General features: G+C 47.5%; 1 protein-coding gene across 2 annotated transcripts in view; it reads right to left on the reverse strand.

The window, feature by feature from the left end:
- SBNO2 (strawberry notch homolog 2) overlaps positions 1-23,884 on the reverse strand; it is a 65,130-nt gene extending 41,246 nt beyond the window's left edge. The window contains exons 1-4 of one of the 2 annotated variants that reach the window (XM_032993449.2): positions 23,798-23,884; positions 11,758-11,966; positions 10,578-10,657; positions 3,496-3,619 (exon numbers count right to left, since the gene is read on the reverse strand). In XM_032993449.2, coding sequence (XP_032849340.1) covers positions 3,496-3,619; positions 10,578-10,657; positions 11,758-11,868 — 315 coding nt within the window. In that variant the 5' untranslated portion in view covers positions 11,869-11,966; positions 23,798-23,884. Of the gene's footprint in view, positions 1-2,611; positions 3,241-3,495; positions 3,620-10,577; positions 10,658-11,757; positions 11,967-23,797 lie in introns of those variants that run through there. The other variant, XM_032993451.2, reaches the window with a different exon arrangement.
- Positions 23,885-27,298: the final 3,414 nt, after the last annotated feature.

Raw genomic sequence — 27,298 nt, forward strand, 5'->3', positions numbered from 1 at the left:
TGCTCCCGGATGACTCCAGACTGATGCCACTGCTCCAGTTAAGTGCCTGCTGCTCTACCAGATCCAGGCTCTAATTCTGGCTCCTGTGAAAAATCATCAGCTTTTCTCTGGATGAGCAATGATGAGTAGCTCAGAAAGCCCTGGGTTTTATCAATGGATTTCCACTTTAGTGGTTATTGCATGCTAATATGGGAGAGCACTAGAAGCAAGCCATGTAAAAAGCTCAGAAGTCAAAAGCCAAGTGTTCAGAAAGGCTGATCTGGCTTTGTACTTCAGCAGAACAAGCCACTTGAGCAGGAGGATGACTAAGGACTGAAACACCTCTGCAGAGACAGCAAGCACAACACTAGTGTTACTTCACATTAACGAGCACCGTCACACAAAATGCCTGGCGAGCACTCGTGTCCATCTGCCCTGTGCAGCTCTAGACAGACACCATGCCTCTGAGGTGCGAACTCCATCAGATCAGTTTCAGACTGGAAAACAAAGCTCTACCAAAGGTCTTACTCAGTGTTTCTCAGTTTCAGAGCACACACAGTGATGCATCACTGCCTTGGGTTATCTGTGGGAATCTTCAGAAAGCCCCAAGCTGTAACGCTCAGTGCAGAGGCTTACAGACAACCCCTGAGCAGGACAGAAAAGCACCCATAAAAATGCTCTGTTCCTCATAGGAATGTACATGGCACTACCTGCTATTACGTGGTACATTACCCAAGTAAAAGAACTGGCTTGGCTGTGTTCAATTCAAAGGAGGACACTTTATTGTTTTTATACTTGAAGCAGAAGGAGTCCAAGCAAAAGCATAACTGCTTACAACCACCTCGCTCCCATCCACCACTTCCTCTCCAAAAGGATGAGAGTGGCACAAGAATTATTCCCTGTTCTAGAAACCATTTGAGGTCATTTATGCCTGGTTAGTCTCAGAGCTCTCCTGTTCCTATCACCTCGCTGACACAAAAAAGTATCTCCTTTTCACAAAGAATCTCCAAAAATCTGATCTTCCAAGCCAGCTGAGATCAATTTCCGTGATGCGGCAGGGGAAGGAAGCTGATCAACCACTTAGATACTATAAAATACATAAGTTAAAGAAATAATTAAGCCCTTTTCCCGTTAAACCCATCAGCCAAACTACACCAGACCTGCAAGCTGAGACCTATGGTGAGGACCCCTCTCCCACTCCCCATCGCAGTCTGTTAAATGGCTTTCACAAGTTGATGAGGTCACATTTCTGTCTCATTCCTCCTGCAATTAATTCTGCAGGAGGCAAAGATCAATGCTATTACGATTCATTTACTTATCTGATTTTATCCAGACAGAAGACCTTGGTCAACAGCTACTGTGACTGGCCAGACCTGCAGCGTCAGGTGAGTCACTAATGTGAGGCTCTCCCAGCCGCTTTGCTCAAGGAGTTGAATTTGGACTACTACACCAGTGGCTCACCTCCAAAAGCGCAAATCCCCAGCATATGTAAATCCAAACCTGCAGAAATCACAGCCCCAAGGAGGTTCAAAACCTCTCTTTAGCCATGCCAAGAAAAGAAAAGCACAATGAGGGGGGAATTAACACATCCCCCTCAAGAATAGGGGAAATGCATCGATTTGCTGATGCATCAATGAATGAATCATGCAGGAAGAGACAGATGAAGAAGGAAAAAGTTTCTGCCTATACACGTGTCTTGACATTCAGCAGTTACTGAAAATAAAATACATGCAAGTGTGCACAGCAGTTTAACAGGGCCTACTGAAGTATTTATTGGTGTGTCGAAACACGATGTTTGCACTAAATACATCTGTACTGCCCTGTTTTATCCTCATGTCTCCCTTGTGGTGTTTTCAGCAACTCAGGGCTATGCTGTAAGGCATGCTTAGAATTCATAGTGAAACTTCTAGAAAGGTCAGTCTTCACCTGAACACAGAAGAGGGGGAAAAAAACCACACTCTGCTCCATCTCACTCAACATCCAAACAGTGCCCCTGTGCTTATACACCACACCAAGTCACAAACCTGAAGCAGACAACTGTGATGTTCAGATTAGCCAGTTCTCACACTCAGAGGAAGCCTGACTCTGCTGGTAATGTTCTTGGTGACCAGAAAAAAAACAATACCTTTAGTGAAACAAGTTTGACTTATAGTTAACATAGATGAAGATTTTGAAGAGAGTCCATGATTTTGCACACCTTAAAGGTTGCTTTGAGGCCCTCCAAGCAGCCCTGAGGCCTGAAGTTCCAATTTGTCAGCAACTGATGAGTCCCCAACCATCCTGTTAATCAGGTCTCATTATAAAACCTTAAACATACTAAAAAAGGAAAAATAAAATCAATCACTGATTTCTAATATAAGCTCCCTGTAGCACTGTCTAATCGAATAAGTTTTTCTGCACACGGCTTGAAGCATGTGTCTGTCTCAGAGCACTGACATAGCCCTGCTCCTTCTCCTCTTTCTTGTCTGAAGGAGTTGTGCTCAATGGTTCAGGACACAAGTCAGGGGCTGGAAGCACAGGGGTGCTCTGTAACTCTGCACTCCCCCTCCTTGGCTACCTCCCACAGGGTTGTGGAGTGCAGCAAGCTGTGCCCCTTGCAGGGCAGGACCAGGTAACTGCAACAGTGACTTACTGACATAGGAGAGCTGAGGTAGGGAGTTCATCCATTTGGCTGCTGCCTGGGTGGGTCAAGGCAGGGCAACATTCTGCAGTTTTACTCACTATGTATCCTCAGATGCTGGGGGAAACCTTAATGCAAAGAACATACACAGCCAGACACTGATAATATCTATATTAACTCCTAGAAAGGATATAGCTAGTCCCTTCTTTATTCCAAGTCAGTTCTATTGTATCAGCTGCCTTCCAGTCTTTACTGACCAACCTTATCATGAGATGTTGACAAAAGCCAGCACGACATTTCAAAAACTCCATGGCAAGAACTCCTTCCCACCTAGAGATCCCTGAGGTGAGGATGCTCTTGGTCCCCAGAGATGCCGAATGAACCAGGGTGACTATTCAGTCCTCCCACACTTCAGCTCTGTAAAGAATGGACTGGCTCCAAATCACAGTTTACTAGGCACTGAGCTGATGTAATCCCTCAATATTCACTATTCAGGAATCCACCACTTGTAATCAGTGAGAAAGCACATGCAACATGCATGAATGAAGAGACCTTCAGGAGGCAAATGATTTCACTGTCTGAAGCATGTTCAAATTCATACTTACCTATGCCCTCCTGCAAACGGGATTCTCCCAGGCACTTTCAGTGTTTATGTTAAACATCACTTTAAAAGAAGCAATTTTACCACAGATAAGCTCCTACCAAGCCAACAGAGAGCTTCTGGATTGCTGTTGTCAGAGAATCTATCCCAACTGCACACAATTCCTATCAGGTGATGGACAAATTTAAGATATTGCCCACTCTTCCTTTCCCTTCAATAAGGCAATACTGAAAAATAAACCCCATCACCACAAAGTACCATTCTCCCCCAAAGCCATCAGTAGCTATGTACTTACCTGAGGAAAATCACCATTTTTTGGTAAGAAGTCAGTGGAGTCCACAGATGCACAGTTTGTATCCAAGAAATGTGGTCTGCTGATGGAATTCATATAAAAATCGTGAGGGGAATTAAAATATTGCCTGTAAGGAAATGGGAAAAGCAGTTACTTCCTGTCAGTCCTGAGTATTTCTCAGGTTGCTTCAGACTCCAGCAGCAGCAGTGAAGCTGCAACTATGGGATGACACATAGAGGAGATTGGTATTAAAAACAAGCTGTGTTTATCCAGAAGAGGTTTCTAGGCAAAATAATACATCTACCAGTTATACCCCATTCCCAGACTCAGTAGTGTAAGAGTCTGGAAAGCTTAAGAATTCAATTCTTGGCAATTTGTGTAAACCAGGAAGGATTTAATAGATAAAAATGGTCTGCAGGACTACATAATGTCTCAGTCCTGACAACAAAGCAAAATTAAGCCTCTGAGATGCTGCAGCGCCAAGCGTTTGACAGGTGTGATGGAACGTGACAATCACACTACATCAGGACAAGCATCAAGTTTCATGGAAACATCACACCCAAATGCTACTTTAGGCCATAAAACCGAGACAGGCCTGCAAGCTGGCACAGACAGGGAAGGAAACCACCACCCTTCGCACACCCTTGACAGGGAGCTTTCCCGCTCACAGATCTTAACTTAAAGACAGCTAAAAATGGAACAGTTAGGGACATGCAACCCCAGACAGAACTATTAGCCCAGGGAGAGATGAATTATGGATGTAAGCGACCATACGTAGTTACAAAGCAAGATCTCTGCTGAACTAACAAGTGACAAAAGCAAAGACCTTCCGACTGCTCCCTCCTGGGCAGGGCACATGCCAGCGCTTCCTCCAGCCTCCCTTCCCCCAGCACCGGCTTCCTCCCCGCAGAGAGGAGGTAAGAATTGCAAAAGAGCAGACCATTCCCTTCCTCCTTCCCAGGAGTAGCCTGTATTACAACCGTCCTCTGGTTTTGCTATTACACAGGCAAGCCCTTTCCCTCTCCTGCAGGAGCAAGGAATGTGCTTCGTAATCTTTCCAGTAAGGGCTGTGCGCTCGCTGCTTGGGCAATCGCCACCCAACACGTTTGCATGCTGGAACCACTAAAACGTTTCACCCGACCCAACTGGTTTCCTCTTGTGGCAAGTTGTATGTTCTTCGTATGCCAGAGTTACAGAACCCACAGCAATAAACTTTAACAAGGCACTGGGGGGGAGGGAGAAACAAAATTTAAAAAGAAATGCTACCCAGGAGCAGAGCTAGGGGATGACTGCACTGCCAAAGTAGTATTAAGCAATTAAAATGCTATGTGTGGCTAGCAGCTCATTAATACACCATGCTTAACATTTACATGTGTATTTATGTGCAAACACAGTTATCTCACTCTGCTAAATACATTTTTCCTGCTCTTTTTTTCAATCATTAAAGACAATACCCTCAAAAAGGAACAGCTCCCTCCCCCTCTCTTCCTCTTCCTTTTTTCCCCTTCTTTTCAGTGCTGCCACTGTTTTACCTACTGCAGAGATACACTGAAGGAGCGACCTAGGCCTGTGTGAAGGCAGAGGTGGGTTTAGCACACCTGCACAAAATAGCTCTGACAATCCATCACTGACTCTTGGCTCCTCCTGATCTATTCAGACAAGTTAAAATCTGTGCATAAATTCTGGGAATTAATGTATTTACACACAGGGAAAGGCCTGTTTAAATTGCTTTCAATTTGAAACCGCTGTGGTCTCACTGTCTCTCTTGCACGAGGACAGAGCTTGGCCAGCGCTAACGAACTAACCAGGGAAAACTATTTTTACTGGAAAAGTGAACACCGCCTCCTATTTCACCAGCACCTCGTGGTCTGGACAGGAGTCAGTTAAGGTAGCGGGAAGGAGACCAAAACAGCCTCAACCTCCCTGGCCTGAACTGCCGGGGAATGACCAGCTCTGGTATGTTATTTCACTTCCTTTAATCTTGTTTTTCAAATCTGTGAATGTGAGATGCACTTTCTTCTTGCACTCTGAAGTAAGCGCCAATAGCAACTCAGTGCACTGCTCTGAGATCAACTTAGGAAAGCCACCAAGTATGCAGCATTTGCCAAAGTCCTTTTAGGACCTTTGGTGCTGTGCTTTACCTTTTGTTGAATAAGGACTTAAAGATATTCACCCTCATTTGAAGAGCTGGCATAAAGCCACTGACAACTTAGCTTGAATTAAACTGGGAAAAAAAAAAAAAAAGTGTTAACTGGGAGAATCAAGTATGTGAAACTTGCTGTATTGCCAAAGCAAAGATGTGAAAACAGCTTCATAGCGAGATTGCCCTGTACATACCTGCTCACCCTCTCCAGGATTTAGTTACTGGTAAACTGCCCCATGGAAGCTACTCTGTGCCAACAGCCTCCCCTCGGAGGCCGAGGGTGTTCACTGGATAACTAAAAATCATTTTAGAAAGGAAATTTATACCGGGTTTAGTCACACTGGATTTACAAAAGACTGCCCATTTGCATGCATATCCTAAGATCTAACTTTGAGCTGCAGCACTAAAGAAGGAACCAGGTGTCCTGGACAACAGAAACCACCACCTGCATTCATCAGCTCCAACACTGCAAGCCGTGTCCGGGCACGGAGACACTCGCCATGCCCAGGAGGAGCCAGGCTCCGGCTAACCCAGAGCCAAAACCCCTGGGACTGAGCTCAGAAGGCAGCCAGGGACACGCACGACTGAGGTCCACCCAACGGCTGGGGGCAAGCGCTATCCCAGTCCCATTCAGCACACTGATTCACTTTAACCATTGAGGCTGGCTCTTGAAGCAATCAAGGCCCTACATCAGTTATTTACCTCATCATAATTAAATACATATGCTTATTATTTAGTCAGTGCAACTCATCTCTCCAGTGCTGAGATCAGAGTTTAATGAGTTAATGCTAGGGAGTTTGGAGTCATCTTATTTTACTTCTCTCAGCTGCAGAAAACCAAGTGCTGATCTTCTTGCTGAATAAAACCAGACTTTTTTAACCCAAATGACTAAACACACTTAGTTGTAGGTTCTTAGAGAAACTTCTGCATTAAGGTAAAGTTGAGTCCAGAGAAGTGCTCTGCTCTTCAGACAGAAGAGGCTGCGCTGGCTCAAGCAGCCCCCCAAGAAGAACGATCCATTGCAACTCAGCCAGCATCAACCCCACTCTCCTTTGTGGAAAGACAGTCCACCCCAAAGAAACCACACAGACAAAAGGGAAGGAATGCTGGTCTCCTGCTTCTGTTTGAACTCCTTCACAAAAGAGAAAGAAGGAATCTGGCTGAAGAGCTCAGTTTGAAGAAATCAGCATTTTGCTGTGTGAAGAGGAGGTTATGTGTGCTGACCCAGTACATGTCCTTCAGCAGGTACCAGTTAAGAAAAATAAGTGTCTGCTCCCTGCCCCACAAGCAAAACAAGCCAATAAAGCAAGTCCAAAAATTCAGCTGCAAGAAAAAAGAACATTTAGAAATCTAACTAGAGGGACACTGCTGTGAAGGAAAGCCCCTGAAGGTGTGTGACATTCAGAACCCAAAAAGCACCAGTAGTCGCACTGCAGAGAGATTTCCTACCCTTCTTTAAGGAATAAAGCAGCTGACCCAGAGAAATTCTTTCATCCCTGAGTCCTGGGATGCTACAAGCTGGGTGGGAAGCATCTTTGGATTATATAAAGTTCAGACATTTGCTTTGAAGAGCAAGACTGTGTTTTTTGCTGCCACCCACTCTAACCATAGCAGCAGAAGAACAGTTTGGTACAAAGCAAACCTGAGCTGACATCTGACAGACACAGATCATTTGGCATCAGTCCAGACAGTGGGTCTCGGGCTAGGGCTACTTCACATACCCCATGTTGGGTGGGGGGTGTTTTGCTGTTTTCTTTTTTCTTCTTTTGGAAATAAATTGATAATTGCCTTCAGTTTCCCTGAAGCTCAAGACTTTGAAGAGCAGGACCTAGAGGAACACACTGTGGACAGGCTCTTACAGGAATCCACATCTCAGAGGCGAGCAATGCAATGCACATCCCTCCCCGGAGATGGGTCTCTGTACTTTGACAGCTTAAGCTTGCTGGAACGCTTGTTGAGACTACTGTGACACTGTGCCTGCCTCGCGTGCTTCACACCAGCTGCTCATCCCTGCAGCCCTTCTGGGGCCATGCTGCAGCCTCACTGGAGACCTCCTCTGTGTATTTGGCCAGGCTTTATGCTCTGATGTCACAGCCCTCCATTCAGAGACACAAACTCCACATCTCGAGCCAGTGAAGATCAGCGATGAGCTGGTGAGGTCACAGGCTGCTTCAGCATTGGTCTGGCACTCTTCTTCCCCATTGTGAGACCAATCCATGTTTTTCAAAGCCTGCTTTACTATTTTAGCAAGCAATACTCCATACAGAGGTGACAAAGTGGAAAAGGGCATGAAAATGGCAAGAAGGGGGGGGGGGGGGGGGTGTTTTGGAAACTGGGAAAGAAAGCTTTGCTCCAGGTTTTGAGAAATATTTTTTTGCAGATTTTTGACACCACTTCCAACAGCACAACTGGACTGACACAGATTTCCCTGAAGCAAGGAACGTATTGAGCCTAAAGCCACAAAGGAAGCCCAGCTCTTCAGTGAAAATTGCCTTAAAAACAAACTGAGCTCCAGCTCTTCCCTGCGGGGGACCTGAACCTCATTTGTTCTTTCAGCAAGATTTAATACACTGTTTACATTTTTCAGGTTAAGAAAATCTGAACTAAAGAGGCAAGCTTTGGTATCTTTTAAAGAATTTCTCTAGCATGAAAGTTAACTACTGAAAGGAAACTGGAAAAACCTGCTTCAGGACAAAGCTATTGCTATGAGAATAAGCCATGTCCAAACACAGCCCCTTGCAAATGAGATTTCTGCAAAGATTTTGAAGAGAAACTTGTACTAACTTTCATACCATCTGCATTTTTTTATTTTACAACATGGGCTATAATTACAACTCCCTTTAAAATCCCATTTCTCAGTGCTTCCATCCCTTTCAGGATTCCTACCTGTAACACCCTAACCCTAAATCCACCTAAAAAAGACTCAGCTGCAGTTTTCAAATACAGAAGGGCAGACTTTTTTTGTGAAATACAGACACGGAAAATTTCACCTGAAAGGTAATTTTTTTTACAATTATCAGGATATGAAAAACAGGAAGGTGCAGCCTTGGTTAAATCATTCTCTAGCAAATAATTACTACAATGCGCCTCATTTCCAAAAGTAACTATAGCAAAGTCAACAAGTTTACATTTGTGTTAAATCCAGGCATGTCTTTGCAGGATCAAGGCTATAACATTTCCAGCAGAGTCGACATGAGCAGCACTAAACAGGAAGAAAGCGAGGGGCAAAACCAGAACAAATGGTCAAAGGAAAAAAATAAAAAAAAAAAAACAACACAATAGATAAACACAATCTAATCTTGTGGTTCAATACAGCAAAACAGAAAATCTGTTATAGCTCTCTCGAGGATTCACAAAGAGTAATTTACAGGAATCATGCTCAAAAAGTACACCCTCTTCCAATCAGAGCCAGGCTAGCTAAAAGCAAAGATACTGAACTTATCTGATAACTCCTCTCAAATTCTCACTTTGGGGAGTAACTAGCCAGGCAGAGCTCCCTCCATTCAGCACCTGCGGGACACCTTGGCAATGTCAGGAGCGGCCCCGCTCCATCCAGCCTCGCCTGGCCGGCTGGATCACTCAGCAGACCGAGGCTGATCGGGCACACGGGAAGCAAGAGCTACTAATGCAGAGACGAGCTGATTCTCACTGCTGCCAGCCAGGCTGGAACTTAGACACTCACGAGGATGGATCTCTGCTTTTCCACAAAGATGCTAAAACCCCTTTAGGAAGCAGGTTGCACTAAATCCTTGAGCACCTGGAACACAGTCATTAGCTCATAATATCAAGTTCTGTTTCTTTTCTTTTTTCCTTCCTCCCACCTCTGACCTAAATAAAAACACATCCTGTATATCTGTGCCACTCCCTGTATTCACAAAAAGACCAAAGCAGCCGTCAATGTCAATCAGCCTTCAAACCTTCCCAGCAATCAGCACCTCCCAGCCCCAATAGCTTTACTCCAAGTCACTTGGTGGTGGCACAAGGCCACTTTATGTTATCCCAAACGTCTCCTGTCATATCCTACCCCTTCTGACCCAGGGTGGAGTTTCATCATAAAGGTGGAGAAGGAAGAACAATGTATACTGTTACGCAAAGATCCCTCAAAAATTCTGGGCATGTAATTTAGAAAAGTTTTTGCACTGAATCTAGAAAACACATGGCTGATGTTCTGCCCATCACACAGGGCCACTGTTACTACACAAAGGTTACTGAAGCCCGTCACAACTCCACTTTACAGCACTGAACTGTGCTGTATACCAGGTAGCTTTACTTAGAAGTCAGTCACAGTTTCTCACACGAGCCTGTACTCATCACCTCACACCTTGGGGGGGGGGTGATGTTATCAGTGAAGAACATCGGTTATAACCAGAGGAAAAAGTCATGACTCTTGATGAGCTCTGGGTTGCGCAGCTGGGGGCTGTGCACATTTTTTCACTATAAACATGAGATGATAGTATTTAGTCAGCTTCCAGTCACCTACACAGCAAAAGATTTTTAACTTCACTTCATCTGTAAGTCTGCAGTCTGGTACCAGTAATACTTTCTTCCTTGTCTGCACCATCTGTATAAAGCTAGAGATTGCATGATGCATTTGCTCAGCTAGATTGTGCTAATAGGGTGTTTTTAGGAACTCCATTAGTGTAACAAATCCAGGCTAAAACAAGGCTGTTCCTCCCTTACAGCAGCCTCCAGGTTTACCAGAAATCAAAGTTTTTCTCTCATTTAGGAAAAAAAAAAAAAAAAAAAAACAAAACCCAAAAAACACGTTTGCTGCTTTTTCCAAGATGCAGCAGTTTATGAAATGCCACAAGATCAGTGTGTGATGCAATTATTTCCCCATCAGTTAGTGAAATAAAGTAAACAAGGAAAGCAATAAAGAAACAGTTGAATCACGGGGTATGCAAGAGCAGAGGGGAATTATACAAAGAAGAACAGCACTCACTGGTTTTCACTTGGGAAAGATGAGGCTGGGAAAGAGGCAGGGTAGCAGCTACTCCATGAGTCGGCAGCCAGCATGGAATTCTGCAAGGAGAAACCAGAACAGTTACAGCAGCAGAGGACTGGTACCTGCAGATCTGAGGCCAGGGAGGCTCATGACTTCCCATCCTCAGCACTCTCCACAAGCAGAGGTGGCTCTTCATCTCTCACAGTAGGAGAAATCGGGTGCTGCACTCCAGTTTCAGCTTTTGAGCCTGCTTTCCTATCACTGTCCCCAGGAGAACAATAGGGGCAGTCCTCTTTCCTAGCTCTTTAACCTCAGACTCTGCAGAAAGCGAGCACCAACCCATTAACTTGAAATTGGCTGGCATAGGTAAACATCCAAAAAAATTGTTCTTTTCTCTTCGTCTTCCCACCTCCCTAACAGTCTCCAACATTAACAGGAAGCTTTTAGCTTAGTATGTACCAATACAGTCATGGAAATAATACAGTATCTTATTACTCAGCTACAGATCAGCCTTTAATCGGTCCTTTTTTGTGTCCAAAGCAATGTTACCTCATGCTTGAAGCAACACGCACTTGGTGAAATGGGTCTTTTAACCTCTGTATTCCTACACGTGACAAAACTCAAACAAGAGTTATAAACCGAAAACTTCAGGAACTTATAAGCTATTTTGGGATAGAGGTTTGCTTTTTGCCCTGTTCAGAACAAATGCATCAGGGACACAGTCTTGTTTTAGCAGCCCTATCAGAACAAATACAACCCTATTCATCTCTGCCACTCTCAAAAAAGGCACAGCTGGACCCAGCAATAGATTTAGCATGTCTCTGGAGGACAAGCTGGGGCAGAAACAAAGTTTGCAATCCTGTGTAAACTCTAGTCCCTTCCCAAGGAGCCTGGCACCTACCGGCTTTTAGAGAGGCATTGTTTTAATCGCAGCAGCCTTGTTTTCCTCCTCCCACTTTAAAGGCAGCAGAGAGCCATCACCTCAACCCTCCAGCATTCCCAATCTACGCTTCATGCCCCTGGACAACTGCCTAGAGAGTCCGGTAAAAGCTCCTGTAAACCTGCACAAGGACTCCCAGGCTCTGACAGGCTGGAGTGCTCTGCCCAGAGCCCTTCTGGGGACACCTTCAGAAGAGCCTCTCCCCACCCCTCCCCGAGGGGCTGCGGGGGCCCTCACCTCCATGGCTGGCACGGCAAGCTGGATGCTGTAGAGGGTACTGCCGGACTGCTGGTGCTCGTGCTGCGGATAGCTCTTCCCCCCATCCATGGCAGGGTGTGCTGAGGGCATCAGCCTGCGTCCTGCCGCATTAAGTCCTCAGGGCAGGCGGAACAGGCTGTGGAGTGGTGGAAGGTTCTTTATCTGTGCTCTTCACCCTGCACCATGTCCTGGGGTGGAAAAGAAACGCACATCTAAATTTTATGAAAGGGGAGGAAAAATAACAAAACAGAACACTTCTAAGACCGAGCGTAGCAAAGAGATCAGTAAACAGACGTCAGTCTGTGAAATGCCTGCTGCCTCTTTATAAAAGAGAGGTTTTTACTGGGAAACAGAGTTCTCAAATATCACCACACCTGGATTTCACCCAGACCTGCGAACTTACATTAAACACACCTCTCCAGCCCTACTGCAAACACTGCAGAAGTCTGGCAGATCATCACAATCATCTGTGATTTCTGCAGTAGACACACAGCTGGCTTTTAGCTTGAGGAATTTTCTTGTCTAATATACAGAAAGATTCTGCACTTCTATGCAAACTCATGACAACCAGTTGTCCCAAATCACTTGTTTTCATTAAAATATGCTACGTAGGTGGAACGTCGCTCCAGGGAGCACCGCTGGCCGTGCTGAGCAATGAGTGAACCACCTCGCGGGGTCAGCGTGCGCTCACATCTCTGATCTCGCTGCACTTTGATGTCTCCCTCATTTCACAGCAGATGTTCAGTGTGCACTAATACTTTTTGCCACTGCTACGCACAAAGGTCAAACCGGAAACTATACTTTTAGCATTAATACTGTTAATCTAACAAATATAAGAACTTATCAGCTGTCTGGCATTTTCCCTGTTGCTAGAAGATGAGATTTCAGAATTGTGCTTGCTAAAGCAAGAATACTGCTCTGGCAGGGATTAACCGGCCTTCAGTGCAACTTCTCAGACAAAACCTTCAAAGTCAGTTCTGGGTTGTTTTGGTTTGTTTTTTTTCCTGCTAAATTCCCCATAACCTCAAAGAACACCAATCTCCAATTGGATTTATTAGATTTTAAAAAAGAGGTGGTAAAAGCAACCTATACAACCAGGGGAGTGAGAGAAAAGCATCCGGTATGTCTTCACTTCCACGGGATCTTCCTTTGCCCCTCTTGTGCCTCCCATGACCCTGTCTGCCACCAGCAGCCCGCAGCATGACAGCCAAGTAAAGAGAACTGGCCAACACATTCTCATTGAGCAAGCTAGCCAAGCAGTAGCACAAACTGAAGGTTCAATTTAAAATACACCAGCTTTGATCATTGCTACAACCAGTATTTTTGAAAAGTCATTTCTGAGTCAGACTCCCTTTAAAAATCAGTGACCTTTCAGCAGACAAGATTATTTCTGCATTGGTAATGGAAAGCAAAATTAAAGTGACTCTTTCTTTCTTTCTCTGGTGACAGCAGCCATGCCAGGACTGCTCTCCAAGCAGGGCTCGTATGGTGCAGGCTGCAGAGCCCACAGGGGACCAAGGACATCCCCGCTGAGCCCAGGCAGGAGAGGCTGACACCAATCTCCCAGTGACAAGTTCCCAGGCAAAGCCCTCGCAGCCCGGGGACCTTCGGGGTGAGGAGCAGCGACCGGCAATGCCGCTGCCTCTGCTCCTCCAACAGACTGCGGGCGCACAAATGCCTTCACAAGACACAGGCTTCCAGACTGAATTAAATCATTTGCCAGAGGCTAAGCACTTTGCGGTTTAAGAAAGTATTCCCCCTCCCATTTTAGCCGAGCAGGCAGTCACACTGGGATGTACAGGGTTTACATCAGCTCGCAAGCCCGTGCGGGGTGCAGGCTGCGGCTCCCCGGGGTGGGGCTGCAGAGCAGGAGGCAACTTCCCCAGGAGCAGGCTGGCCAGCACTGGGTTTAAACAGACTGGAGTTTGCTAATCCCATCTTTGCCTCTTCCCATAGCCTGACAAATTCTTAAAAAAAAAAAAAAAAAAAAAAAAAGGATTAAGTGACCAAGTTGCAAGCATTTTCCCTAGGAACGCACAACGAAGCTTCACTTTCAGAGAATAAAGTTTATACACCACCAGAAGTAACACCCAGCTACCTGAAAACATCATTAAGCTACAAAAATCTCAGACCTTTTTAATTAATCACTAACAGAATAAATATTCTTCACAAAAGCTTGGGATCACCTAGATCCTTTTCACTGGCTTTATTTCACCAGAGATTTACTGCAGTCTCATTCTTTTACAAGAAGAAGTGTTTCTTTTTACTACACCATAAAATCCACACTCAGGCTTTATAGTCCATAAGCCCAGGAGCAAAAAATAGCTAAAAAACACTTAGCTAGCACCCCAGCTTCCTAATTAATACTGTTATACTGGCCTCGGGCCTCTTGATTTATTAGTCAAACGTTAGCACCAGAGTTCCCAAAAAACAGCCTGTCGACCACTTGTAGTCTTGAAGCCTCATTAGAAGCTGCTTAATCACAGCCTTCCTTGACAAAAGTCAGCTCACCAGCACAGCTGCAGAAGCAGCAGCATGACTAGCAAGTGCTCTGGCCCCACTCATGCACAGATTAAGTGTTGGTACTGAAGTCCTGTTATTTAACCAAAGCTTCCTTAGGTTACATTTCCTGAAGGCAAAGGACTGCAGATTAACTTCCTCAGGCAGCCCAACGTTCATATCCCACCTATCAAGTGGCTCTGTGCACAAAAGACTGTGAAGATATTAAAATATTCAAGGACTTCTGTCTCACAGGCCATGTGATTTATTGCAACAGAACTCTGAACAGGGATGCATAAATGCAGACTTTGACCCCAAGCCCCTTGTGAGGAGATGCAGTAAAAAGCTTCACCAGTGAGAAATGAAACACCCTATGCTCCAGGATGATGGCTACACAGTCATCCCAGGAGATGCCTTCCTCTCTGGGCTGTAGGGCTGCTTTCCTCTTTCCTTTAACTTGTTCTCTGATGCCACTGGTGGTCCACAAGAGATCCTGTGAAATTCTAAGTTACAATTAAGGAAGAAAGTAGTAAGAGGGAAGACAAATGCTTATCATGACTCCACTTATCTCCAGAGCACAAAACAGATTAAATTGAAGGGTTTGCTTAAAAAATATCTCTGCCTCATTCCTTCCGCCAATCATAAAATTCACAGCTTTTCTTCTTGTCTTTGTGGATTTGACAAGAGGACCAAGATTATAAATTAAGCCTGTGCTACAACCTCCCAGCCCCCAAATGAGGCAGTGGGGAGCAGAGACCTACAATGAGGCTTGTTTCCCAGTTCCATCAACCTGCTCTAAGATCCTCCAGCCTTCCAACTCGAGAGACACGTTGGTGGTACGCGGCTGTAAGGAAGACACAGTAACAGGAAAAACTTTACAAGGCTATTTTCAAATGCTATATAGAGCTACAAATGGCACAGTTCTGGGTTTGGGTGGAAGGTCCCTTTTTAGTTTGTAAAGATTACCTTTAAATATGGCTCGGTTGCTCCTGAACAGAGGTGGTGAGGTTTGCTGATCTAAGGGTCAACGTCACTGACTGTTTTAGAGATATCGATACCCTCTGGTGCCTTTAAAATACTGCATCTGTTCTTTTCACCAGAGACTTGAGGGGTTTTGCTGCCTTTTTTTTTTTTTTATTATTATTTGTAACAGCTTTCGATAGGCAATCAGAAGCAGCTATTCCCGTAACAGCTGCAGCAAATACACAGCTTTACTTACACATCCAAAGTAACTTATGAAGGATAAAATCAATATCAGAATTTCTCCCTGCCTGCTCTACATTATCTCATGTCTTGACAACACCAGATTTCACTAGCTGGATTCTCTGCAGAACAGCGCCTTTCTCTAAAGCAGCATTAGGACCTTAGGAAAACTCTTGCACAACAGATCATAATTAGCAAAACGAAGGAAAACCGCGTAAGGATCTGTCAACCTCTACGCTTAAGCAATGGTCAGATGGTAAAAGATAATGAATTGAATTTGCATGACATAATACCTCTGAAGAGATTAAAGTGACTTACTCAAATTCCAAGAACAAACTAAAGAAGAAACTCAGTAAAGCCTGTTTATGTGATCTACGTGAGCCCAAGGATGGCAGGACAATACCCATCATGAGAGCAGAAGTAGAAACAGCCTTCAGCATGTGTTTGTCTTACCATACTCCAGGCAGCCTCATCACAGAAAACCAAGAAAATCAGCAAGTTCCTTGGAAGCCAAAGAGCTCTCATTTCCACATCCCATCCTGTCATTGTAACAATAAAAACTGATAAACACAAGAGGCCCACAGTTTGCCAGTGAACCATTACAGCAAACTTTTTCTTAAGCATTTTTCCAATTCTCTTCCCAAATATACTTCAACAAAGTAACAGTTCCCACCATAAAGGCAAACCAGAGCTCTCTAGCTCAAGATCTTGTTACAGAAGTATGCAAGTGGCCCACCAGATTATTTTATTTAAAAGATATATATACTAGGGTGCTATCAGCAACTAATTTGACTTGGGAATACGAGAAACTCCAAGGCCAACAGTGGACAAAAATTTAATTACTGATATCAATTTTTGATCTTAACAGTCAAGAAGGGTTCTATTTACATAGCCTAGCACTTATTTTTTCCTCAAGTTTGAATATAACCTCTGATACCATCTAAGATTCAAACCACAGAGTCACAGATGAAAAAAAACTTGAAAAACCCTCCCCTGCCTTCTTAGCCTTTGAGAACCAGGCTTGGGATGTTTGCTGATTATTCACTTTTAAAATTTCTACTTAGAAAAAAAAAAAAAACTAAACAAGCAGAGTGCTACCACCAAATTCAAGAATTGAGAACTGACTAAAGTTTTTCAAAGCACTAGAAAATACAGAACGCAGAATCATGGAAAACAGTGACCTCGAACTCAATGACAGAAGTCATACTAGGACATAGCAAAATGAACCCCGGTGTGTGGCACACGTCACAGCCCATGAGCAGAGGAAACGGTTGGTAGGACCAGGAGGTACCAAACACTAACAAGGAATTTCAGAAAACTTCCCAAGTGGGTTATGCCTCAAAATATAAATGCAAAGTAATTAGACTGGTTTTACAGATGGGCTATTCATTATATAGAATTAGCTGAAGCGCTCCAGTGCCATGATAACTATTCAGGGAGCAGGAGACCTAAAAAACCAAACCCACCAAAAAAAAAAAAAAGCCAAAACCAACCAACCAAAAAAAACACCACAATCAACACCAAAAAAAAAACCAGAGTGCAAGGATAAATCTGATAAAAAAAAAATGGAAAAAAAAAAAAAAAAAAAAAAATCACTGTAATGGATTTTTTCATTTCCGTGCCACAAAACCCATATAATTACAAAAAAATGATCTCAAAGCCAAATCTGTAAAGCAGCTCACTTCCAACCAAGCCGAGAAGTTTTCTAGAATCACGACAGACGAGGCTTCCATCACCAGCAGCAGCGTTAAAGGCGGCATGAAAGGATAAAGGCTGGGAGAGAACAGCAGCTCTGCAGACCAGCACCTGGTACAAGTGGTGCCTGGGACAGAACGTAAGGGAACCCCAACACCACAAGGATAAGGTTCCGAACTGCAAGTACATCAGCAATTCTCTTCTGCAAGCATTGCTAAGAAACAGCAAAGGGATCTCCCAGATTCAGGGTGATGGCACTCAAGCAATGATTACACAACCCTGAAAAAAAATCGGACTTGCTCCTTTACGGCTGAGCAGCTTATGTTTAATAATGAAACTGGTTCCCTGCAAAGCGTGATAAAGCCCCGTGAGCAATTTGATTATATCACGAGTTCTTCTGATTAAGCTATAGGAACGGTTTCAATATTAATAACAGTTTGCTTAAAGGTTTGCTATTCAGCCCAGGTGGTAAGGGGCAGCTTTAGTCTGGAATTCATCACACCTGGAGGTTACAGAGCACAAATTTCAACTTTTAACAGCTTGAGCTTTTTAGAAATTTAATGGACCAGCACTGCAGCAGACAGTTTCCAATTTGAAAAACATCATGAACAGCTCTGCGATAATCAGGATCGATAGAGCTGTGGGTAAGGGCTCAGCTCACCCGTATCTGCATCAAGAGAGGTGAAAAGAACCCATTGTACACACAGTAAATGCAAGCACTTCCTCCTGTTGTGTTTCAGTCTTTGTTAGTATATTTTAAATTGTCTCCATTAAAAGAAGATAGCAAGGAAACCACAGGTATGCACAGAACAGTCAGAGCTAAACCTGCTGATCGTGAATTACCATGCACTCCATAATGACAAAAAAGACCTCAGCAATTTGATCTAATTCCCTCTCCTGCTTGCAGATTAATTCCGCTTCCACCTGCCCACCCACACCCATGAAGCAGGAGGGGAGCCCCAAGCCTTGTGCCCCACCCTGCTCCATCCACCCCTTCCACCAACGCACTGCTGCCGGGGAGCCATCGACACGGGCACCCAGGGGAGCTGCAGCTGGAGGGAATTCTTCAGAGCATAATTAGTGCAAAACCGCCCAAAGAAATGGGAACTTAATACTCCAGAACTCTTAAAAGCCAGTTTTACGTCTCGAGCGTCAAGCTAGCTTCAAGTTCCTCTTTTATGTTTCTCTTTGCCATATTTTTGGACAGTTTAGACCAAACAGCACTTTGTCATGAAGGATGAGAAGGGAAGAGTTGGAATCAGATCCTCCATCACTGCCACCAGCAGCGAGTCTCTGGGAGAAGCAGGAAAGCCAAGAGAGAGAAGCTAGGATCTACCCTTCCGGTACTCAGTCCAGTTACAAACACAATGGATAATATCAATCAAAAAGATATTATCTGTGATGAAAATGGAATCACTTTAGGGCATCCTAGCCCAAGCACTTTAAGCCACCTTGATCTCCTGAACACTTTTGGCAAGGAAGAGCATGCTTGGGAGCATTTGGTCTGCACAGACTTCAACCTGTAAGCATGTAGGCACAGCACGGCCAGGCTTGTGAGCAACACCGAGAATAAAAGAGGCAAACCTTGCTACTTACCTGGGCTGTGCAACTCAATACGGAATTGCAGTGTGAAACAACCTATTTGACAGATTAACTGCTGGAATTAGACAGTGTGCAAACAAAGGGAAGAAGAACTGAGATAATTTCAAAGCTTCTTGCCAGATCTGTGTAAGATATATGGTGGTGCAGGCAAAAGAGCAAACTTGCCCTCCAAAGACAGCGGTGTTTCTAGAATGAAAAGGAAGAGCTTTTCCCTTCAAGCAGTGCTAGCTCCTTCCCACGAGAAGCTCAGCCCATACAGGAAAAGAAAAAAATAATCAAAGACAACTTTTTGGAGGGAAAAGTCTTCTTTACAATAAAATATTAACTGTCTCACACAGATAGAGTTGAAGTAAGTCAGACAGGTTTAAATTAGGGTGTAACAGACTATTACTATAACTGCCAGGAAAAAAAAAAAAAAAAAAGAAGAAGTTGAAAAACACCACAATCCAAGACAGGACAGGTTGCAAGGATTGTAAGAGCAGATGCAAGGACAAGGAACAGAACAAGGAACTGCAGCTGACAAAGGCAGGGCAGAATCTGACTGACTGGGGAGGAGTACGGTGGCTATATTTATACAATACAGGTCTGCCATGGAAACAGCCATACCATCAGCAAGGAAGTGCTGCACAGCACGGCCACGTGCACCCACGCACAGAGATGGACTGCACAGACAGCAACTACCACCCCATCACACGGGAACGAGCTCAGGCCCCGTGGGGAAAGGGAGCTCACCTCCCCATCATCCTTCCACCCCACCAAACACCAACAGGGACCTCCCCCTCCCCACCATGAGAGGGATCAGCCCCAGTATAAAGCACCTTTGCACCAGCCAAGGCCTGTGCTCCACACCCAGAACTGCACTGCCCAACACCAGGACACTCCTTGGTGCTGTCTGGATACTTGTGAGAGTTACAGTGGCCTTACTCCTTGCACAGAAATGCAAGACTAAATAATGAGAGGGAAAAGGCTTAATCTGGAGACTTGTTGCTGGCATCTGCCCCAATGTGCCATTCCCTGAATTTCCAGGGATTAATATTAGGCAATTAAGTAGCACAGCAGCTGTAGCAACAACAGAGAGGTTTGTTAATCTCTCCACTGACATAAATTGTCTTAAATCTTCCACAGATACTTTTGTTTCAAGGCTGAACAATTAAATTTAAATGCTGATGCTACCTGCAACGCTGACCTCACTTTTCATTCATTCAGCTCATGGTGACTCCACAACATTACCTCCCTGCTTCCCTGGACTCTGTTTCTCCACCAGCAGAGCTGGCAGGTCCCCGCTTTACCATTCCAAGTTTCGTGTTATCTCCCCACAATGAAGCAGCTGTGAAGCAGACTGCTGTCCCCTCCGCTCACAGGCTGCTCTCACTCTAATGGTCTGTCTCCAGATTCAAATCTTCTGCTTTGAGCAATTAAATATTGCTCCAAGAGGGATCCACACAGACTCGAAGTAAAGCTTGCTTGTAGGGCAGAGACAGGTTCCAACTGTCCCTGCTCTTCCACCTGAGAGAAGAGGCATGACTATTTCTGGACAGAGCAAAAACGCCTCCCCATACACTACACGCGCTTCTGCCAAGAAACACTCAGCACATTTTTGTGTAAATCTATACAGCATCACCTTCATACAACCATGCACTGAAATTCCCAAAGCGTAAACACGCAAGCCCTGTAAGGCAGAGCTCGGGTTGAGGCAGTCCAGCGGCTCAGAAAACAAATGCACAAAAAGGTTCTCAAAAGCAAGGGCTTGAACAGCCCCCACCAGTGGGGCAGAGCCCGGGGAGCCTGGGGGCTGCCCCCCTTCTCATGCCTGTCACGAATATGGTCCTGAAGAAGACACAGCACAGCAAGAGTGTGACGGGTGCTGGCTGCCAGCCCCGGCGCACAGCACAGCCATGGTCCGGTAGCAGCGACGCGCAGCTGGACAGAGCTGTAACACAAGCGGTAATGAAGTCGGCCTCAGAAGCACACCTGTGAGGTAGAAGTGCGGTATTACACTGCTTAATTAAAGGGGAAGAGAAGAGCACAAAGAACTTGGGTCAGAAGCCAAGAAAACACAGGTCCCTGATTCTCTACCCCCAGTTTCAATCACGAGAGACATGTTGGAAGAAGCCCTCTCCACTGGAGCCAAGCAGGTCTCGATGATCTGTTTCACACGCAGCCATTCTCAGTGGGGAAAATATTCCAGGACATCAAAGCCTGCTTCCCTATTGATCATAAGCACATAAACAGCATTTCAAACCAGCCAGCCTTCAGGCATGCTCAGCGTGTACTTTCTCTGTGAAAGAGGCGTGTATTCGCCCCTTTCATAGCTATGTGTTTACGGACCTTGATCGTGTTACCAAAAAAGACTGAAGAGTTTTAAGCTGAAAAAATGTTTCGGGAGAATATAAAACTCCTAATTAAGCCTAGAAGGCTTTCCTGAGAGATCCAGACTCTCACGGTTAAAAAATCACAGCGCACTATTCAGTGACTACACAGTTGGCTCTTTATTACAGTGTCACTATTCAAAAAGCTTTAAACCTGTGTCAGCATTTTTATTATTGACCCTCCAATTTCAGGGATCTATAACAACCATTAAAAAGGCCTATTCAGTCAGAAAACATAACCCTCAAACACACCACACGCTTAATATTTTAAACAAAAAATTTAAAAAATATTTCTGTCCATGTATACTTTAGTGTTAAAAAAAAAAACCTGCGATGAAAGTAGCTGTAGGTTTTCAGCGAGTGTCCAGTCTGGCAGACGCAGCCTGTCCCATGTCTGGCACATGACGAAACATGACGCTTGGTCCTGCTGGTTTTGTTCCAAAGTCGGTGGGGATTAGCAGGGGGATCCACTGCGTGGAGAGCTCAGCAAGCACAAAACAAAACATCAACACTCAACAGCAAGCTACCAGGCAGCTAAAGGGAGGGACAAATGATTTTCCAGAAGTCTGTTCCTGTTTGAGGATAAGGATGTAAGACCCTGAAAAAGGTAAAGTATGGGAGGAAACTGCATTTAGAAAAACTTTAAGAATTTCTAGGGTTTTTTTTTTAAAAGAGTGTGTTCATACAGAAGAAAAATCCACACATGGAACTCAGCAAAATCTTTGAGAATGCTTTTAAAAGAATCAGACTTGAGATCTATTCATTAAAGAACAAAAAGCTGCAAAATGCACTGGCCGTGCCATCTCCTGTCAAGTTCTGTGGGTTTACAGTTACATTTTCCTCTATAAAGAAAAAATATCTTCTCTTTCAGCTGGCCTGAAAGCCCAGCAAAAGAACAAGTATGATTCCGAGAACAGGCAAAACACTGTCGAAGGAAGCAGGTGGGGGAAGCATACCTTTCTTTTTCAACTTCAGTCAGCCATCCTAGCTTCTACATGCAACAGCTCCAGATAAAAAAATGCCACTGTTTAATTAGACAAGGACCGTCTAATGCCCATCACGGTTCTGTTAACTTCAGCATCTGACACTGGGCAAACTGGCAGGCAGGTTACAGTGACTTCAGGTACGCCAGGGTAATGCCAGCTTTGCACTATACCAGTGCTAAGCACCGAGATGTCATGTGGTTTTAGGCTGCTGCTTTGGCAATGATTGAAAACGTATTTTAGATAATTCAAGTATTCTTCCTTTAAATAGTACACTAGTGTTTGAATGAGACTCTGATCAGTTTTGCTGCTACAGGTATAGGCTTATTTCAGGAAAACGAGGGCATAAACATCAAGCAAACAGACCCCCCCCCTCAAAAAGAGCAAGAGACAGAGATGAAAACAGAATTCAGGCTTCCAAGGCCTCCAGCTGGCACCCTACCTAATCAACTCCACAAAAATTTTATTGCTATATGGGATGCACAGTGTTCCCTGAGCTCAAAGCAGAAGTATTAATGCGTAATTTTCCACTTAAATGCATTCCCAACACCAGCTGCTCTTCCTTTTAGACATACCCACCTATGTCAGAGAGAGCTCAATGTTTCAGATGACACGTAGATAATCTGCAGAAGACCACAGCACCGCACAGGTACAGCCCATATCTTTCTGCCCACTAAATTTACAACAGTCATAGTGCACGAACCAGAAAACCCCTTACAGGCTTTTGGATGCCATCACTGAACCTGCAGAACTTGCCCATCAAAAGACCATCTTGTTTTAATTGTAAATACAAGCATGTTTATCTAAAGTCACAGTTCTTATGCTGATACTTATGGTTACTTCTGAGAACGGAGCTCTTTCTTGAACCTTACATTAGTATTTAATTATGTTAAGGACCCAGTTACAGCGGTGACCACTAACAGCACTAGAGTTAAGAGTCTGTTAGCATAAGCTCTGTTTTTCAGAGGCTCTTAATTGGGCCATTAAGAGCTACACCACAACAGGCAGAAACTTGGCAACGGAGGCCTTGGCCCACGATGGATTTCGGTCTCCATCGTTAGAGCACTCGGTTTAAAAGCACCTGACCGAGGAGGGCAGGAAAACGCGTTTGCTGGCCGCTGCCATCCCAGCCGCTACGGCGGCGAGAGCTGCCGGGCCGCGCTCCGGGGCAGCGTGAGAAGAGCCCGGTCCGTGCCCTGAACCCGGGACCGGCGCGGGAGAACCGGCCCCGGGAGAACTTCACCCCGCAGCGCCTTTCGGTTTCCGCCGCCGGCGGAGAGCGGTAGCGGCGGGCGCCGACGCTCCCCGCAGCCGCCCCCGGGGCCCGGCTCCGCCACCGGTAACCGTTCCACGGCAGCGACCGCGGCTCCGCCCGTGGGACCCCCCCGAGACGGACACGCGTGGAGAAACACCAGCGAGCCGCCGGCCGGGGCCGAGGAGGGGGGGGGTGGGGGGGGGCGTTGCGCCCGCTGCACCCACACCGGTGGCTTCCCGCCCTCCCCGAGGCCGCGGCGACAAGCGGCCCCGGGCAGGCGGCACACCGGGAGGCCGCGACACCCCCACCCCCCCAACAACAACCGCCCCGGCCCAGGGCTCTCCCCGCGCCGAGGGGGCCGGGCCGGGGTGCGGCGGCGCAGGGGGCGCCGGGGGGGGGCGGGCGGCCCTTACCTGCGTCCCGGGGCGGGTGGGAGGGTCAGGCTCCCGCCCGGCGGCCACCACCGCTCCGCACTTCCTTATTCCGCGCCGCCATCTTGGGGGGGGACACGGACTTCCGGGCCGGAAGTGGGCGGGGCCGGGGAACCGGGAGCGGGACGGGGGAAGCCGGCAACCGGCGGGAAACCGGGAGAGGGACGGGGGAAACGGGAGCGGCGAGAACCGGGAATAGGGCGGGGGAACCGGGAGCACCGGGAACGCGACGGAGGGAACTGGGAACGGCGGGCTCAGCCCCCGGCTGCTGCAGCGGCAGCAGGCCCCGCGGCGCTGGGAGCGGCTCCGGGATCCCCCGGCGCCGTGCCTCTCCCCGCGGGCAGCGGCGGCTGCCGGCCCAGAAACCGTCGGCCGCGGGCTCTGGGCAGGCCCGGGCCGCCCCCGCGGCGCTCGCCCATGGCGGGAGATGAACCGGAGCCCCGGGGCTGTCGAGCGCCTTCCCTGGCCCCGGGACAGGACGGGCCGCGCTCCTGCCCGCGGGGAACCGGGAGGGGAAACGCTGCAAGCCCGGCCCGGAGAGCGGACTGCGAACCAGCCGCAGCGCTGCCTCACGGAGCTGAAAAATAAACCGCTGTGGCAAATCGCCCCCTGCTCCTTCCTTTTCCCTGCCACCCGTTCTTGTCAAAATTTGTTTTGTTTTGTTTTGGTTTTTTTTCTTAAATTTCCCATTGCTTATGTTGGATCTGTGCCCCTTCCATGTCCCAGGATAAGAACAAAAAATTCCAGCAGCGTCATAGAAAAAAGCACACCAGATAAGGATGACAACATAAAAATAGACCTAACACGGCAGCAGCAGGAGGATATCTTGGGTTGGATTTATCCCCAAGAAGGAAAGCGCTGGCAGACCAGAACCACTGCTATCTGCCCGGCCTTTTGAAACGTGGGGCTCTTGCCAAAGGCACCGGCAGGAGGGAAGGGGGGACCTTGCCCAGGGAGGTCAGTGACAGCACGGCCAGAGCAGGGACAGCGGGGCTCTGATGTGCTGAGAAGCTTTGCCACGGGCAGCAGCTGCGTGCGGGACACGGGCTCAGTGCCCCGGTTTAATCTCCAGCCTCTCGGTTCTGGTACAGGGATGATCCCATTGATAAGGGGGCTCCCGGCTGGGTAACGGGAAACACCCTGGGCTCTGCACCCGAAGCGAAGCCCGACAAGCAGCCCTGGCAAGGTGCGGGCTGGCACGGACTTGGGGACGTGCAGGAGTCCTTGTCAGATGAAGCTGGGGGGAGAAAAGGCTCTTTTAGGAGCTGGGTGCTCCTGAGCCCTGCTCCCACCGTGGGAGTCCCCTCTGAAGGGGGTGAAGGAGTCAGGGACCCTGGCCCTGCATGGGAACGCCCGAGGGGAAGGTCCCTTTTCTCTCACTCAGGCCCAAGCACAGATTTTATCACGTTTGGGCTTTTAATCCTATCAATGAGCACTGCTCTCAGAAGACTTAATTCATTTGCACACATTAATTAATCAAAGCAGTTGTGTCATGCTTTCTGAAATACCCTTTCTCCAGAGCTTAACGCCAAAGGCTCTGGCTCTGTTAAATCACATTCCTGTAATAAATCACCCTGCTCTGACTCTTGCTCCACACGCAGCTGCAAGCTCTGGAGGTGTGAGCAGCATCCCAGCAGGACAGGCAGGACTGTGGTCATCCCCTTCAGGCTACAGCCACCTTATCTGAAAGCAATTGCTGAGTTTAGCTAGCCTTGCATTTTAAGGGTCTAAAATCCCCTAGAGCTATTTACTTAGTCTGATTTACAAGTATGAATAAGTAGGTAGCCTGGAAGAACACACTCTATCCATTCAGCAAAGAGCCAGTCTCCTCCCGTAACCACCAACGCCTCTGCAGCTGGTGCCACAACCACTTATTTCACTGACCACGGTTGCCCCCTCCCTGCTGTCCCACCCTGGTTCCCATTTTAGACATGAACCCGCCGGCCCCGCTGCCCCAGCCTGCACTCCCCGGGGGCCACCGCCGAGGGAACCCCACAAAGCTGGCAGCCCCGAGGTGTGGGCTCTGCCCCGCTGCACTCCCCCCACGGATGGCACAGCCTGCAAGGTGCTACCACGCTTGAGATGTGTGGGGACCCTGCCCCACGGAGCCACTCGTGCCCCCAACGCTCCAGCACCATGAGGTGGTCTCAGGGAGCTGCCTCAAAGGCAGCCGGTGCCACACCAGCTCCTGAGCATCCCCCGGCACCCCCATCCCTCCTACGACAGCCCAGCTCCCTGGGCAGGGGTGCAGATAAAGCCTCTGCCCTAATTGCTACCTCTTAATAAGGGAGGAGAGGGCTTGCAGGTGCCTCTGGAGGAGCATCCCTGGGCTGGGGAGGCTCAGCTCAGCTCAGGGGAGAGCAGGCAGGGGGGTGGGTGCTGATGGGGGACATCTCATCCTGAGTGCGATGCTCCAGCAGCATCTTGGAGGGGAGCCTGGTGCAAGTTTCTCGTCGAGCTCATTGCTGCTGTGAGAAGAGACGGGTATCTCCCAAATACTCAGAACCCCGTCGGGGGGGGGGGGGTATGTGTCATCGCCGTGGTGGCCCTGCACCTCCCTGCCAGGCAGAGCTGTGAGGGGCTGGAGAGGAAACCCCCAAGGAGGGGAGGAAGCAAAAATGATGCTGGTCTGAGACGGTGGGACTGGGTGTCACTGGGGCTGCCCTGTGCCTGCACTGGTGAGGTGTGAGAAGGAGAAACGTGATGTGCTGGGGACATGGCCGAGCTGCATGCTGACGCTTTGACCCTTGCAAGGGAGGGATGACCCTGGGAAATGGCCTGGCTTCTCCAGAAAAAGCGCTTCCTGGGCAGCTGGGTCCCTGCGGGGCCACCTGGTCCCAGGGAAATGGGGTTAGAGATGGGAGTTTTAGGGCCCTTATCCTGCAGGCTTTGCTCTTGTGCATGCTGCGGAGCAGCTCTGGCTGTGTCGGGGTGAGCCAGGCGCTGTCACACGCAGCCGGTTCCTGTTTTTTTCCCACAGCCTGGAAATCCCCAGACTTTCCGCCGGGGTGAGGAGCAGGAGCCCTGCACCCAGCTGGCCCGTGCCTCCCCGCAGCTTCGGGAAGAGGCGGCCACAGGGTTGGGCCAGCAGCCCCCAGGGAACCGGGCTGTCCTGGGGCTGGAGTCTGGCTGCACTGGCGGTGGGGTTGGACCGTGCAGGGGGACAGGGACGGGACCTGGCAAGGACCATCCTGGGGTGGGAGAGTCCTGCGAAAACCATCTCATGTTTGGGCAGCCCCTTCCTTGCCCCCCTGACCGGGAAGCGGGGCTGTGGCTGAGGGCTGTGGGCTTTGCCCCGTCCCACGGAGGGGATGGGGGGGACGGCGGTGGCTCCACACGGTGCAGCGGCCCACATGCAATGAGCTTTGTAGGTCTCAGCCTGATTCCCCTTGGCTCCTGGAGGTGAAAATGCTGGTGCAGAAACTTGGGAAAGCTGATGCAGCCACAAGCCCCTGATGGGGAACAGTGCGGGGGCATCTGCAG

This window comes from Tyto alba, unplaced genomic scaffold, assembly GCF_018691265.1.
Source record: "Tyto alba isolate M040663 unplaced genomic scaffold, T.alba_DEE_v4.0 Super-Scaffold_20000042, whole genome shotgun sequence".
Lineage (NCBI taxonomy): Eukaryota > Metazoa > Chordata > Aves > Strigiformes > Tytonidae > Tyto > Tyto alba.